The sequence below is a fragment of the Cydia fagiglandana genome, chromosome 1, assembly GCF_963556715.1.
Source record: "Cydia fagiglandana chromosome 1, ilCydFagi1.1, whole genome shotgun sequence".
In the NCBI taxonomy this organism is placed as follows: domain Eukaryota; kingdom Metazoa; phylum Arthropoda; class Insecta; order Lepidoptera; family Tortricidae; genus Cydia; species Cydia fagiglandana.
In genome coordinates this window covers 9,485,400-9,499,926 of record NC_085932.1, presented here as the reverse complement: position 1 = coordinate 9,499,926, position 14,527 = coordinate 9,485,400, and the positions used below count along the sequence as shown (strand labels likewise).

The window sequence follows — 14,527 nt, the reverse complement described above, 5'->3', positions numbered from 1 at the left end:
TAGCTTCCTGAACTGGATTACTGCCAATACCCGCTAGGGGCGCTAGGCTAAACGGGTTGTCAATTCTAATTACAATGGTATCCTACCGAGCGCTAGTAGTATAAACGAACTTTTGAAGGGGACATTTTTTTGTATGGAGTTATCGTTCTTCTCCTAGTGAGTATTATATTCTTTGATCTGTGCTAAGCCGCAATATTTTGTGTCAAATGTCAAATACCTATATTATGTATATATTATTTTATTTTTATCTTGCTAATTATTTCAAAATGGTAAATTTAAAAACGATATTATAAACGTGCGAACCGAGCACTTTCAATTGATACTAAATTCGACCATGTTTTTTGCAAATAAAATGACCAGAATAGCCAGACCTCTTACAAATAGCTTTTTGGCTTTCTAAGCTCTTCTACCTCAATAATCCCTTGATTGAGCCTGCTCATAATTTAATGACTAAAATATAATGCCCTCAACTACACGTTTACCCAATTTCATCTAAATTAGAACAAATTAACTTAAGTTCTTGAGTATCAAACTATCTTCTGACAGTTCAGCTTAAAAACATCGTTAGGCCGGGACGTGCCGCTAGCCAGCCGCGTGATCCAAGTCGAATGTAAGAACTTCGCTTCGCTTCGCTCGCTCGTTCGATAATCACGATTATTTAGCTGTGGCGCTAGTGTGCTCGTTGACGGGCTCTTAATGGTAGGAGATCCCACATATGGTCGACCTTCACCAATCTGTCTGAATATTTTCATAGTTTCATACTATGAAAATATTAAAGAAAATATGTTCCAGAACATAAATAAATAGGTTGACTAAAGAAATATGGTCAAGGCTATTTTTAATAAATTAAAAAAAAAAGTTTTTTTTCGGCAAATTTCTCCGATTTGTCTTACGAACGAAATAAGTTTCAATGGAAAGTATACAACTTGTACAACATAAATCATCTAGGTTGCCTATCTTTTTCCGGTCGCTATTATGTGGTTGCCGTATTTAAAGAGGCGATTTTATATCGATAATTGACCGTAGTTATGCAGAAAACGACCAACTCAATATTTTTATCAATGCAGAAAGCGACCAACGCTACTGAGTTAGGGTGCAAGTCACTTTGGCAAAAATAAAAAGTTGGTCGCTTTCTACAGAACTACGGTCAATTGCACTCATCTGTCTGACGCTTGAATTATAACGCCAAGCGCGCACCACGATTTTAATTTTTGCGACACGGTTTTAGAATCGCGCTGTAATTTATCGCAGAAAATTCAGTGCGCACACTGCGATGAAAAAGTCGACGATTTGTTCATTCTCGACATGGATGTCGTACCAGTCGCTTGTCGTGAAACAATATGCAATCGCTGTATGACTGAGTATTTATACCACAAAGGTGATCTCCTTCTCTTCCTCCTCCTCCTCATCTTGTAACTCCATTGGAGAAGCAGGTTCCGATATGTTGACGCTTGGAGAGCGAAATGCCGACTGAGGTCCCGGCTGCGATTTTATTATCGCAGTGCGCGCGGGGCCATACAGCTTCGTATGCTGCAATTCACTTTGCGACAATCGCGTCGCGCGCTGTCGCGGAAAAATGTAACAAATCACAATTTTAAAATCGCTGCGATTTTTTTATCGCATATGCGCGCACCGCCATATAAACCCATACGTTACATTTCTGCGACTAAATTATCGCGCGACAAAAAATCGTAGTGCGCGCTTGGCTTAACATCAAAATGATGGTAATTTTATTACAAATACAATGGTATAGGGTTGCCTGCGAAAATCCGCTCACAAGTAAGGCTTGCCAGGCTTTTAATTAAAATAAGAAGGGAAGACTTTTAGCGATAACTCTTAAACGGCTTAACTGATCAAGTTTGTTTTAATTTTATTTGATTGAGTTTTTTAAGCAGTATTTTCATGATATTTTTCATATTTTTTTGGACAGATGGTTCAAAAGTTAGAAGGAAAAACCTTTTTTTTTTCTTTCTAAACGATTATTTCCGAAATGATTCACTTTATCAAGAAATATTGTTTAAGGACCCCTATTTTTTTGAAAGACCTATCCAACGACACCTATCTATATAAGTGTAATGGTTTTAGAAATCATAAATATATAAATATATTATATAGATAGTAAATGATTAAAAATGATTATTTAATGATTTTTATTGGTATATTAATATTAATTTTAGGTGTTTTAATTGGTGTTGCTTTTTTAACTTTATTGGAGCGGAAGGTATTAGGCTATATTCAAATTCGAAAAGGTCCTAATAAATTAGGGATTATGGGGATTTTACAACCTTTTAGTGATGCAATTAAGTTATTTACTAAGGCCCACTTGCTCCATCCCACTAACCCGGGGTTAAGCGGTTTAACCGTCAACCCATCGTCAAATTGTACTGGTAACCATGGCAACTCCAGGTTTAACTAGTTAACCCCGGGTCAGTGGAATGGTGCAAGTGGGCCTAAGGAGCAGACTTATCCACTATATTCAAATTATTTTGCTTATTATTTTTCTCCTATCTTTAGTTTTTTTTTATCTTTGTTAATTTGAATAGTTATTCCTTATTATTTTAATATAATTAGATTTAGTTTAGGGTTTTTTTTTTTTTTTGTTGTACTAGTATGGGAGTTTATACTTTAATAGTAGCTGGTTGATCTTCTAACTCTAATTATGCATTATTAGGAGGCTTACGAGCAGTTGCTCAAACTATTTCTTATGAGGTTAGTTTGGCTTTAATTATATTATCTGTTATTATTATGATTATAGATTTTAATTTATATACAGGGCGTCCCACGGCGATGCCACATGGAGGGAAAGTACCTTAAATATCATAGATAGCATATTTTGCTGAAAGAAGACTTCATTTTATTTTTAAAACTTAGCAAAGTTGCATTCATACTTTTTTAATTTTTTTTGAAAAAAAATGTATGGAAAAAAATTATCGCGTCATTGGAGGAAAAGTACCTTAATTATTGTAAATGAACATCTTACTGAAAGAAGACATTATTTCGATTTAAAAAAACAAGTTGAATTGCATTTTAAATAATTTCATGGTTAAACCGGGAATCGAACCCGCTACACGAGAAAAAAAAATACCTTGTAGCTTTGTCATACCGATCGAAAGGCTTCAATGTGAGAATTATTTTTTTGGTACAAGGTATTTTTTTTTCTCGTGTAGCGGGTTCGATTCCCGGTTTAACCATGAAATTATTTAAAATGCAATTCAACTTGTTTTTTTAAATCGAAATAATGTCTTCTTTCAGTAAGATGTTCATTTACAATAATTAAGGTACTTTTCCTCCAATGACGCGATAATTTTTTTCCATACATTTTTTTTCAAAAAAAATTAAAAAAGTATGAATGCAACTTTACTAAGTTTTAAAAATAAAATGAAGTCTTCTTTCAGCAAAATATGCTATCTATGATATTTAAGGTACTTTCCCTCCATGTGGCATCGCCGTGGGACGCCCTGTATATCTCTTCTGAAAACATCAACCAGGACTATACTCTGTATCTTTAGGTATTTAAATAAAAGTAAACAAAATCTACCCTCAAATGGCTCGTTAAGCCAGTTGAGGGTAGATGAAAACAGTACACGATCAAATAATGTAGGTTAAAGTCAGGTCGTTCAGTGACCGATCCAGGAGATTTTGTAATTGGTCGGTTAACCAATAAATGTTATAGCTACCCGAAGATTTACAAATTGTTTGTTTACTTTTATTTAAAGATCTAAAGATACAGACTATAGTGTTGGTAGGAACTCGAGTCCTTTGAGTCTGAATTTAAAGAACTCGGCTTTTTTTAAATAACAGTATAGAAATATAAATTTAAATAACATAAAAAAGAACTTTTTCTTCACTTCACTCTTTCTTAAACTTGCAGAATTCATGATTAATTTGGCATCGGTACTTAATATTAAGTGCTCTGTGCTAACCGCAACGGGTTTTATAACATAAGCAGTGGCCTAAATGAATAAAACATTTTAAACCAAGCAATTTAATGCTTTATTATTTAAACTTATATCCATAATAAACATACTTACGCTTGGTCCATTTCTTGGCGATAGTAAGTCATTTTATTTATTTACAAACAAAACAAAACAAAACAACTTTTCAATCTGGCAGAGTATTGAATAGACTTCTGTCACTTGTCAGATTGCTAGTATTGCTACAAAAATAAATTCAAATTACCCAAGATGTTTTTTTGGCTAGCAGTATATGTTAATAAAATAAAAAATATACTTGGCCAAACAGATCTTGTCAGTAGAAAAAGGCGGCAATTTGAAAAATGTAGGCGCGAAGGAATATGGTCTCATAGAAAATTTGAATTTCGCGCCTTTTTCTACTGACAAGATTTGCTTGTAATTATTTGGAATTTTTGGCAGTTTTTAATTTCAATTTATTTTGTTTATTTAATTTAGTTTTAATAAATAAAAATAATTAATTTTATTAAATTTAAGTGCGAGTCGGACTCACTCCACCCACCGAGGGTTCCGTACTTTTTAGTATTTGTTATTTAGGGATCATCCATTAATTACATCACACGTTTAGGGGGAGGGAGGGGGTCAAGAAAAAGTGACATATTGTGACATGGGGGAGGGGGGAGACACAAACTTTGTGACGTCACTTTAACTTCATCACTAACCGAAAATTTATTTAAATTATTTTATTGTTGTACTTTTAAATAACAAGTTTTTAAAACGATAATCGTTTTTATTCGTTTAATTTTCTTTACTAAGTAGTTTTGGGTTGTAAAATTACTAATATAGATGGTCAAGCAAATCTTGTCAGTAGAAAAAGGCGCGAAATTCAAACTTTCTATGAGACGATATCCCTTCGCGCCTACATTTTTCAAATTTGCCGCCTTTTTCTACTGACAAGATCTGCTTGACCAACTATATTTATATCGTCAAAAATATTTTGATAAAATATTAATAACACTTAGGTACTTACTTAATTCGATTTGGCGATTTCGTTGAAAAAATTTGACGCACTAGGGGGGAGGGGTTTGCCAAATGTGACCAAGTGTGACAAGGAGGGGGGGAGGGGTCAAACAACCTAGAAATTCGTGTGACGTAATTAATGGATGACCCCTTAATACATATTATACTTCAAGCAAAACATTTTAAGAAATGAGACAAACTACTTTTAGTTAAACCAAATATTGCTTTATTTTCCAAGTATTTATGGGAAGTTTCATCCGGTGGTAACCCTAAACCATAACCCACAGACGGTTTTTTTCTAATAAAGCATGCTATTCATTAACGTCAAAGGAAGGGTTTGAATGTCGTCGGACAAAAATCGTATCATATGTGTACGTGCGTGTGAAATTGTTTGTATATGGAAAAAAATACAAAATATATTGTTTATGCTTTCAACCCCAACCAATGGTTGTCATGTCCACTAGCTATCGACTTTTTGTAAGAGTTTATTATTCTCAAATTCAATTTCAATAGTCGTTTAAGTTTCGAAATGTGAATAAAACTTGGAGGGAACATTGTGTTGAATAAAATTACCGCTGCGGTACTTTTTTTTGGCAGGTTCTAATATTATTTTCCGTCATGTCGGATCGTTCTATAGCCGTGAGTATCATCACTCTTGTATTGCGAGAAGTCTAATTATTTTCAAGTGAGAATTGAAAGTTTCAAACAATATTCTCTACTAATTATACTTAACTTTACATGGATTTTTAAATAGTGTAAAATCTGTAGTTTTTGCAATTCGGACAAGTAACTGCCAACCGGTTATGTATGTTTTATATTATATTGTTTTTTTTTGGTGATCCCACATCTGTGTTATTATTTTTATAGTCCCGACCTAGCCTGGAGCAGGTGGTGGCAATTGTAGACTTCATGGAAAAACACCAAACTCTGGCTCTTGGACTATTGCGAGGATTGGAAGGGCGAGAGGAGAGCAAGAAGTTATGGTTCCAGCTTACTAGGATAGTTAACGGCATAACTGGACCTACGAGACCTATGAAATCATGGATTAAAGTAAGTATATTTCTGGGTAACAGAACTTAATCTTGGGTTTTAAATTAATTTGTCTGAGTTGTAAGTTACTCCAGAACCTTCCTAAGAGGTATAGGCCTCTTTCAGATTCTTCCATTTTTTTCGGTCTTGGATATGGGAGGCCCAAGACTGAGGCTAATCTTTACTTTATGGACCGTCGATTTGGAGGGTGTGTTGGGTATGGGGGGGTAGAGGGTGCAAAGGGCTACCCCCCAGTCCAACCCCCATGGCGCGGAACCCCATGGTTATGGAGATATCCATGGTTAAAGTTTGTATGAAATTACTATGAAATAAAGGAGAAATGTCATAGCAGATGTCGATAGGTGCCGTTTTGTGTTAATTTATATTACTTTTTATACCACACCACCATCCTCAAGGTCACCAAAATCTCAAGGTCACGAAATTTTATGGTCTCCAAAATCTCAAGGTCACCGAAATCTTTGGTCACCAGAATCTCAAGGTCACCAAAATCTTTGGTCACCAGAATCTCAAGGTACCCAAAATGTCAAGGTCGCTTAAAACCGAATCAGAGCACCCCACTATCCACGTGGTCTTGTCTGTCCTACCCCTAGAGAGCAATTCTAAAAACGGAGGCGAAGCGACCAGTAAGCCGAAGCTGCGGAGCCGAGTGTAGTGAGCGTGCTTTGTCACGCGAGGGCGGAAGGGCTGCTCTTCCGCAGCGCCGGAGCTAACCCAGATCCAACAGCTTCACCGCGCCCCCCCTCACCCCTCACCCCCTCCCCCTTCAAATTTTGCTGTAATCCCTTATTTCATATTAATTCCATACAAACTTTAACCATGGATATCTCCATAACCATGGGGTTCCGCGCCATGGGGGTTGGACTATGGGGTAGCCCTCTCCCCCCCCTAACCCCTCCCCCCCTCCCCACCCCAAAAATCGACGGTCCATAAAGTAAAGATTTAGTAATAGTAATAGTAATAGTAATAGCCTTTATTTCATGCGTTTTTTGTTATTTTTACACTTTCTTTGTTGTTATACTTATTAAATTATTAATTTTTTAACTTTTATTGTTTTTCAATTTATTTTATTCATTTGCATGCCGCGTGTGCGGAAAAGGCCTCCCCCAGTTTTTCCCATTCCTTCCTATTCTGTGCTGTTCTCCACCAGAATCTATCGAAATTTCGTAGCTCATCTCTCCATCTAGTATTCGGTTTTTTCTGTTTTCTCGGTGTGTCTATTGGTAACCATTCTGTGACATGTTTGGTCCACCGGTTATCTGTAGTGCGACATACATGGCCAGCCCAGGTCCATTTACTCTTTTTTATTGCTTGTGTTACATCTTTTACTCCAGTTTTCTCTCTTATAACTTCATTTCTGATTCTGTCTTTAATTTGAATTTTTAGCATGGACCGTTCCATTGCCCTTTGACAAATCTTCAGTTTATGTGTGTGTTTCTTGGTGGGGCTCCAGGTTTGGGCACCGTAAGTTAAGGTAGGTAGGACAGCAGTATCAAATACTTTTTTCTTAATGGCCATCGACATGTCACTCTTTAGAATTGCTTTTAGAGACCAGTATTTTTTCCACGCTCTACTTATTCTGTAGTCTACTTCCTTGTCGAGTCTGTCTTTGAAGGAAACTATCTGTCCCAGGTATGTGAAATCTTCAGCATATTCCATATTGTTTCTTCCAAGCTTTATTGGTATTTTATCTCCATTAGTAATAATTTTGCATTTTTTCATGTTCATTGCTAAGCCTGCTTCCTTGCATGCTGTGTCAAATTCTAGGATCATTTCCTCCAGTATTTTTGGTTTTTCGGCCACAATTAGAACGTCATCCGCAAACCGTAGGTTATTTATGTACTTCCCATTTATATTTATACCTTTGTTTTCCCATTCTAGTACTCTAAATATGGCCTCTAGGCATGCGTTGAACAGTGTCGGAGAGATAGGGTCTCCTTGCTTTACGCCTTTTTGCAACCTGAATGGCTCACCATATTTATCTGTTTTTATTCTGGCCTTGCTATGTTGGTATATCCGTTTTAGTATGTTGACATACTTTACCTCTAGGCCCTGTTCTTCGAGTGTTTTGAATAGGAATTTATGGTCTATCGAGTCAAAGGCCTTTGTAAAATCTATAAACGCAATGTATATATCTTTATTTTGGTATTCTGTGCCTTTCTCTATAAGTTGGTTAAGCGTATGTAGGTGATCCATTGTGCTGTAATTTGACCGAAATCCAGCTTGTTCCACTGGCTGGTGTTCTTCTAGTGTATTTTGTATTCTTTTGGTCATCACTGTCATGAATAGTTTATAGATGCAGGATATGATACTTATAGGTCTGTAGTTGTCTAGATCGTCTTTGTTTCCTTTTTTATGTAGGATAGTAATGTTGGAAATATTCCATTGTTCGGGTATTATTTCGTTCCTTATTATTTCGTTGAACACGTAGGTAATGACTTTATGTAGTTCATAGCTTGAGTATTTTAGAATTTCACTGCAAATCCCATCTGGTCCTATTGCTTTCTCAGTTTTTAGTTTATTTATTGCTGCCGATATTTCATCCGTAAGGAATGGCTCCACTTCATTGCATGTTTTCCTGTTATATATTGTTGGGTCGTATTCCTTATTTAAGTATAGCTGTCTAAAGAAGTCTGTTGCAGAGTCCACTATCTCTTTCCTACTTTCAGATTTCTTACTATTATGTTTTATGCTAGAAATTAGTTCTTTTCCTAATGTCATTTTTCTTTCTGCTCCTTTTACAGCGCATTTAGAAGCCAGTAGCTCTTCTACTTCTTTCATTTTTTGATTCTCAATGTCTCTCTTTGTTAGTTTTCTTATTCTTTTATTTACTGCTTTTATTCTGTTTTTATCGGCCCTGGTTTTCTTTTCTTTTTCCTGCAGTTGTGTCTTCAGTTCTAAGAATCTTTTTGTTTCGGTGGAGTATACATATGTTTGTGCCTTTATTTTCTTTTCTTTTAGTAGATTGTTCTATAGCCTTCTTCAGTGTTTCTTCAATAATATTGTATTTTTTCTGTACTGTCTCGCAGTCTCTAACATCAATGTCTGTAAATAACTTTTCTGTTGTGGTGTGTACTGCGTCTGCAGAGTCGCTTTGTATGCGTTGCTGACTATGACAGATCTTTCTTCGGCTTTGCTTTGTATTTATTATTATCTCGACTGGTCTATGGTCTGATATAAAGTCTATGTTCCTTATCACTGATATGTCCTGTATATTGTGTTTGTTCTTTATTAAGAAGAAATCTATTTGGGCTTTATTTGTTTGGTTAGGGTGTGCCCAAGTCCATCTTCTGTTTGGTCTTTTGTTGAAAAGGGTATTTCCTACTTTGAGATTCAAGGTCCGTGCCAGGTTAATTAGTCCATCTCCTCTTTTATTTCTAATGCCAAAATTATATGGTCCTAGTGTATCTTCTTCACCCGGTTGTCGGAGTCCAATATGGCTGTTGAAGTCGCCCATGATGTATTTATTATTTGCTTTACTACTCCAGTAAGTAGATTCGATTTTCATCATAAAAGAGTCTACTTCCGTGTCTGAGGCACTGCTGGTGGGTGCGTATGCTTGAATGAAAGTATAGGTTCTCTTATTTATTTCCAGGTCTAGGGTTATTATTCTGTTAGTTATATGGGATATCTTTGTTATGTGTGGCTTAATTTCTTTGTTTATGAGAAATCCCACTCCGTGTAATCCTTTTTGTGCTCCATAGTAATAGAATAGATGTCCGGATTGTAATTCCATTAGATTCTCTCCTTCTCTTCTTACTTCGCTTAGTCCTATGATATGCCATTTCAAGTTTTCTAAACTAATCTCGAGTTCTTCTAGCCTGTAGTTATGCATGAGTGTACGGACATTGTACGTCCATACATGTAGTTTTAAATAGCTCTGAGCATTTGTTGGGGGGATTTGGTCGTTGCTAGTCGCCAGACTGACCGGGATACCTGGTGACTTATTTGAATTGTTTGTTTTATCTTGTGTTTTGTTGGTGAGTTTGTTCCTATTTATATCTATTGTTTGATTTTCATTTTGTTGATCTTGCTGTTGCTTGTTTGTTTTCTTAGATATATATTTATTTAATTGTGTGTTATTATGTGCATTCCGGCTGGTATTTAATTGCTAGGAGTTGCTTGTGGTTGGTTGTTCAGCAGTCTTGGTCAGTGAGTTTGTTCTGCTTCTCATTATGTCAAAGGCGTTGGCCCTGTTTGTTCTTCCGTCTGATGTAGTTAGGAGTTTCGCTGGTTGGCTTTCCTGCTGAGGTGATCCTGAAGGCATCCTTTTCCTGTTGTCTTTATTCCCTTTTATTACCACTAGCTTGTCATAGTTTATAAAAGCTATATTCCCCTTCTCTCTTTCTTCTTGAACTTTTCCTTGCAAGTCTTTTCTCTTGTTTTGAATCTCCTTGGGGTAGTCTTCGCTAGCATATATGTCTTTAAATTGTAAAGATTTACCGCTTCCTAACATTGTTCAGGCCATGGCTCATGGCAATCTGCGGTAATGCTGAGAACAAAATAATCCATTACCTAAAATACAGGTGGGCCATATAGGGCCAGTGCAGATGGATTGCAGTTTGCAATACTACCTCGCCAATCATGTGCTAGCCCCACTAGATTCATTGGGTATTCAATTAGAAATTTATAAGTTTGTCTTTAAATGTTTCAGTATTGGGCCGACAAAAAATCCACTGTAAGGAATAAAGTTATCTCGGGAGGAGGTGATCCTAACAGCTTGTGTTCCAATATTGAGAAGAAGATATGGGACTTGTTTCTAGCAAGTGATGTGGGTAAATCTACTAGTAAGTAAATTTATAATTTTCTAATGTGATTTTTCATCTCATAAAGTCATCAGTTTTCTTCACTGACTTATAAATTGGTTGATCTTTCTATTAGGAAGTATTATTAATTTTAAGTGTAAGAATTTCTTACAAAAACTTAAAATTCCATTTATCTACTGATTATCATCTTCAACTACAGTGCTTTTTTAATTATGACATTAAATTTAACTTTATATGGCAAATAATGATGAATAGAATCATTATTTGCCATATAAGGGTTGATCAACTATTTCTTGTTATTTTGTCCCGTTAGCCAGGGGACAAAACTTATTAGCACAGTTTGTTAGAGGGACTGTTGTATAACAACATGCTTAATAGATTTGTGAAAAGGAGTTATATCTCCCGTAAAAATGCATGTATGGTTAATTTAATTTTAACCTACAAACCCGGAGTTTTAAGAGTGACCCAGGAGTGACATTGAGTGACAAGAAAAAGTTGATTCACTCCCTAGGTACACACTAACACATGGCACTCATTCATTATGTTGCATTGGTTTTGATGTTAAAAGTGTTGGAACACACTTAATGCAAATTAAGCATAATATTTAAGCTTCAGTATGTTTCCATCAGATCTTTACCCTTGACCTAATTGAAACTATAACCCCATAATCCTTACTTACAGAGTCCCGCAGTTCAGTAAAGCAGGAGTCCCATTTTGTAGATGACAACTTTTTCAATGAGGACAGTATGGAGCCAAACCATATTGAGTCTGAACCAGTCCTAGCCTTTGAGGAGCCTATGATGGATTACGAGGAGCGCCAAGTAGCTGTCATGGAGAAATTAGTAAGTGTAAAATTAAAATCATATAAGGACACCAACCTTTTGGGGCAGCATTATGGAAAGGCGCCAAAACAAAATGCGACCATGCACTGTTGCTATTTGGTTAGGGCTAGTAGACAAAACCCATCACACATTGGTTTAGATTAGTGATGTTCAGCGGGCTAGTATTATTTTGAAACGATGCCTTTGGACGCCACGCCTATCGTTTGCGGTGCGTCTTCGTAAACCTTATCAGAATGCACAAAGGTTGATATCGGGCTGTATCGCCGCGCTCGTCAGTTGATGTCTTTGGCTATAGTTAAATTTGAGAGTCAAATTGTCCATAATCAAGGCAAAATCAAAAACAAGTAACTAAAATAAAAGAACAAAAATGGCGCTGGATAGGCCATATGATAAGAGAAACCCTACATAAGTGGACAAAGGACCTTGTAGAGTGTTGCCCAAGATATAATAAAAGAAAGAGTGGTCCATAAAAGTTTAGATGGTCGAATGATCTAAAAAAAATAGGAGGAATTGGATGCAAACAGCAAAAGATAGAATCAAATGGAAAGCTATGGAGGAGGCCTACGTCAAAGGACGAGTTGAAGTTAAAGTTATGAAACTGAATTAATATATACTATGTACTGACTGACTTCAATAATAAAGGCTAATTACAATTACAATAGTTAAATTATGTCGTTTTCAAGACAATAATTTCATACTTACTATAAATTGTTTCCAGGTAAAAGTGATGAGCGACCAAGCTGCGGCCATGTCGCAAATGGCGCACGCTACCCTAGTCAACTCTCAGGCCATGGAGCGGTTAGCGGAATCCTCTCATATACAGGTACTGGTTGAGACAGAAAGTCGGCACCTGCTTCTTCGTATTGATTGAGTGTATTTTAAGTTGTCGAGCCTAGTAAATGTCTATTATAACAGTAAAGCCATCAGTAAGCTTGATAAAACCCTAAGAATTTAATTAATTTAAGGCTTACACACACCAAGATGGAATGGAAAAGGATTTTGAGCCTGAGTTGAGTTCTCGCGCGCGACTCCATACATCAAGCGCGACTACAAGTATTCACTCGTGCGCGAGAACGCAACTTATGCTAGAACGCCTGATCGTAGTCAAAAACCAGCGCTTACTTACTTAGTGCTTTGAAATTAGTCCAAAACTGAAAAACAAGGGGAATATATTATAACTAGAGCATTTTCTATTAACCCGGTTCCACGCATAGTAAAATTTATCGACCACATTCGCGACATTAGAATTTCAACTTTAGCATTCTGACTTAAGGTTTAAATTAGATTGGATTTTCGGGAATGTGACTTGTCTTCAAATTAATTATCAGAGCTGGATTGATTGGAATATAATTGGATTTTTTTTGGAGAACCTTGTATATTGGCGCCTTGAAAAGGGTTAAAATAAAAGAGTGTTTTAGATAAAGTACCAACTTAACCTATTGTGATGTATATTTGAATCATATAAATTATATATTTAAAAAATAATTTCTACATCTTTTTCTCTAGCCAGAATGTGTTTTCCCGCAGGCCCGAGCACTAGAGCGGCTAGCGTCAACCTTCGAGAACATATCGGGCGCGGCGCACGACATCAGAGGCTCCATCGTCGACATCGACTCCACCATGAAGAGGTTCTACTCCACGTCGCCCACGTAGCACAGGTATTTGTGAGATAGTGCGCCGAGGACTATCATTTACTAGTCTAGTCACAACTTAATTAGTCCATGTCCGCAGACAAATAACTGTAAAGGCTTCGTCACACAGGCGCGTTTTGCGGGCGGCGCGTAAGCGGGGCGCGCCGCTTTTACATATAAAAACGCTTACCCTGCGCTCACGCCCCGCTCGGAAAACACGCCTGAATGACGGAACCTTAAGCGTGGGTGTAGTATTTATAGATGTATTTGGAACGGCGCTATTATTTGTTTAGTAACTGCATTGCTTGCTGCCATGTCACTAGGATCTGAAAATAAGATTCAGAACTCTATGGGCTCTGATTGGCTATGGTCGCTTCTTTCTTGGGTAGTCGGCTCTCTGAAAAAAATTCTATTTGACTCTGTCACAAGAATCCTCAGTCAGAAACTACAAGTATATACTGAATATATGTGATAGGCCTCAAACAACTGTTGAGGTGAGCATTTTGAGTATATTTATTTTATCAGAATTTCTTTGAAGCAAGTATTGTACAATGCAATTATGGCTGCGTAAAATAGTCAATCGTCGAGTAGTTAATACTCAATGTATTTGTATAGGTATATCACAATTGAAGTGGCTTCGAAACTATTTTAAATAAGTAGGTAGGTATTTAGATCACACCGGTTACACTCACTTGTATTTTTACACGATTGCCCCAAAAAAGGAGTGTATTGTTAGTCGCTATTGTTTCGGGCCCATATGTCTCATGAAAGTTTAATTTTGGATGCATTATTATTTAACAACACATTGGTTTAAAATTAAATGGTACTTTTTACATACGTAGTAGTATTACGTATAACGTACCTACTACATACAACTTTTATACATGATTGTTTTTTTTTTACTAAAGCAGAAGTTATTGCTAAAATAGTTGTTGTTGTATTTATTTATGCATTTTAGCCCAAATGTACACTCATTCTGTAGGTAGCTATACAATTAATATAATGTACAATATATGTACGTACTCGTAGTTATTTTATGTGTATACTTTTGTTATCTTAAAATGTAGCTGTAATGTAATAGCAATTTCTATTTGTAATGTAATTTATTAAGTATAACTTCTATTTGAATAATCATATTATGTTGCCAAAATTTGAAAATATTTAGCCTTAATTAACTGTAGGTATATTGTACTATATTGTAAATAGTAAAGATTTATTAAATGAAAACAATTTTTTACGTACTATTTTGTATTTATTCTTAGATTTGATACAGTAACTTGTAACATTACAAAATATGTATAAAAACTAGT

The 14,527-nt window shown here is 36.1% G+C and overlaps 2 protein-coding genes across 4 annotated transcripts; both read left to right on the top strand.

Annotated features, from left to right (window-relative positions):
- The first annotated feature begins 2,107 nt into the window (after positions 1 to 2,107).
- Positions 2,108 to 4,151, top strand: LOC134666739 (NADH-ubiquinone oxidoreductase chain 1-like). The gene is given in 4 exon segments (XM_063524335.1): positions 2,108 to 2,317; positions 2,597 to 2,605; positions 2,608 to 2,761; positions 4,144 to 4,151. Coding segments are annotated over 4 exon segments (366 nt in total). The 5' UTR covers positions 2,108 to 2,122.
- Positions 4,152 to 5,356: 1,205 nt separating this feature from the next.
- Positions 5,357 to 14,455, top strand: LOC134663948 (uncharacterized). Of its 3 annotated transcripts, none has more exons than XM_063520505.1 (6): positions 5,357 to 5,570; positions 5,799 to 5,981; positions 10,633 to 10,753; positions 11,426 to 11,586; positions 12,305 to 12,409; positions 13,114 to 14,455. In XM_063520505.1, the coding sequence occupies exons 1-6, from the start codon at positions 5,550 to 5,552 to the stop codon at positions 13,237 to 13,239; spliced, it is 717 nt and encodes a 238-aa protein (XP_063376575.1). In that variant the 5' UTR covers positions 5,357 to 5,549; the 3' UTR covers positions 13,240 to 14,455. The 3 variants fall into 3 exon arrangements, with proteins under 3 accessions (XP_063376575.1, XP_063376568.1, XP_063376582.1); XM_063520498.1 differs by having other exon boundaries at positions 5,358 to 5,570; positions 10,633 to 10,765; XM_063520512.1 differs by lacking the exon at positions 5,357 to 5,570 and adding an exon at positions 5,682 to 5,736 and having other exon boundaries at positions 10,633 to 10,765.
- The last annotated feature ends 72 nt before the right edge of the window (positions 14,456 to 14,527 follow it).

Coding starts and splice junctions, on each gene's coding strand:
- LOC134663948 (XM_063520498.1), top strand. CDS start 5,550: ATGTCGGATCGTTCTATAGCC. Junction 5,571..5,798: donor TGTCGGATCGTTCTATAGCC/GTGAGTATCATC, acceptor TTATTTTTATAG/TCCCGACCTAGCCTGGAGCA. Junction 11,587..12,304: donor TAGCTGTCATGGAGAAATTA/GTAAGTGTAAAA, acceptor AATTGTTTCCAG/GTAAAAGTGATGAGCGACCA.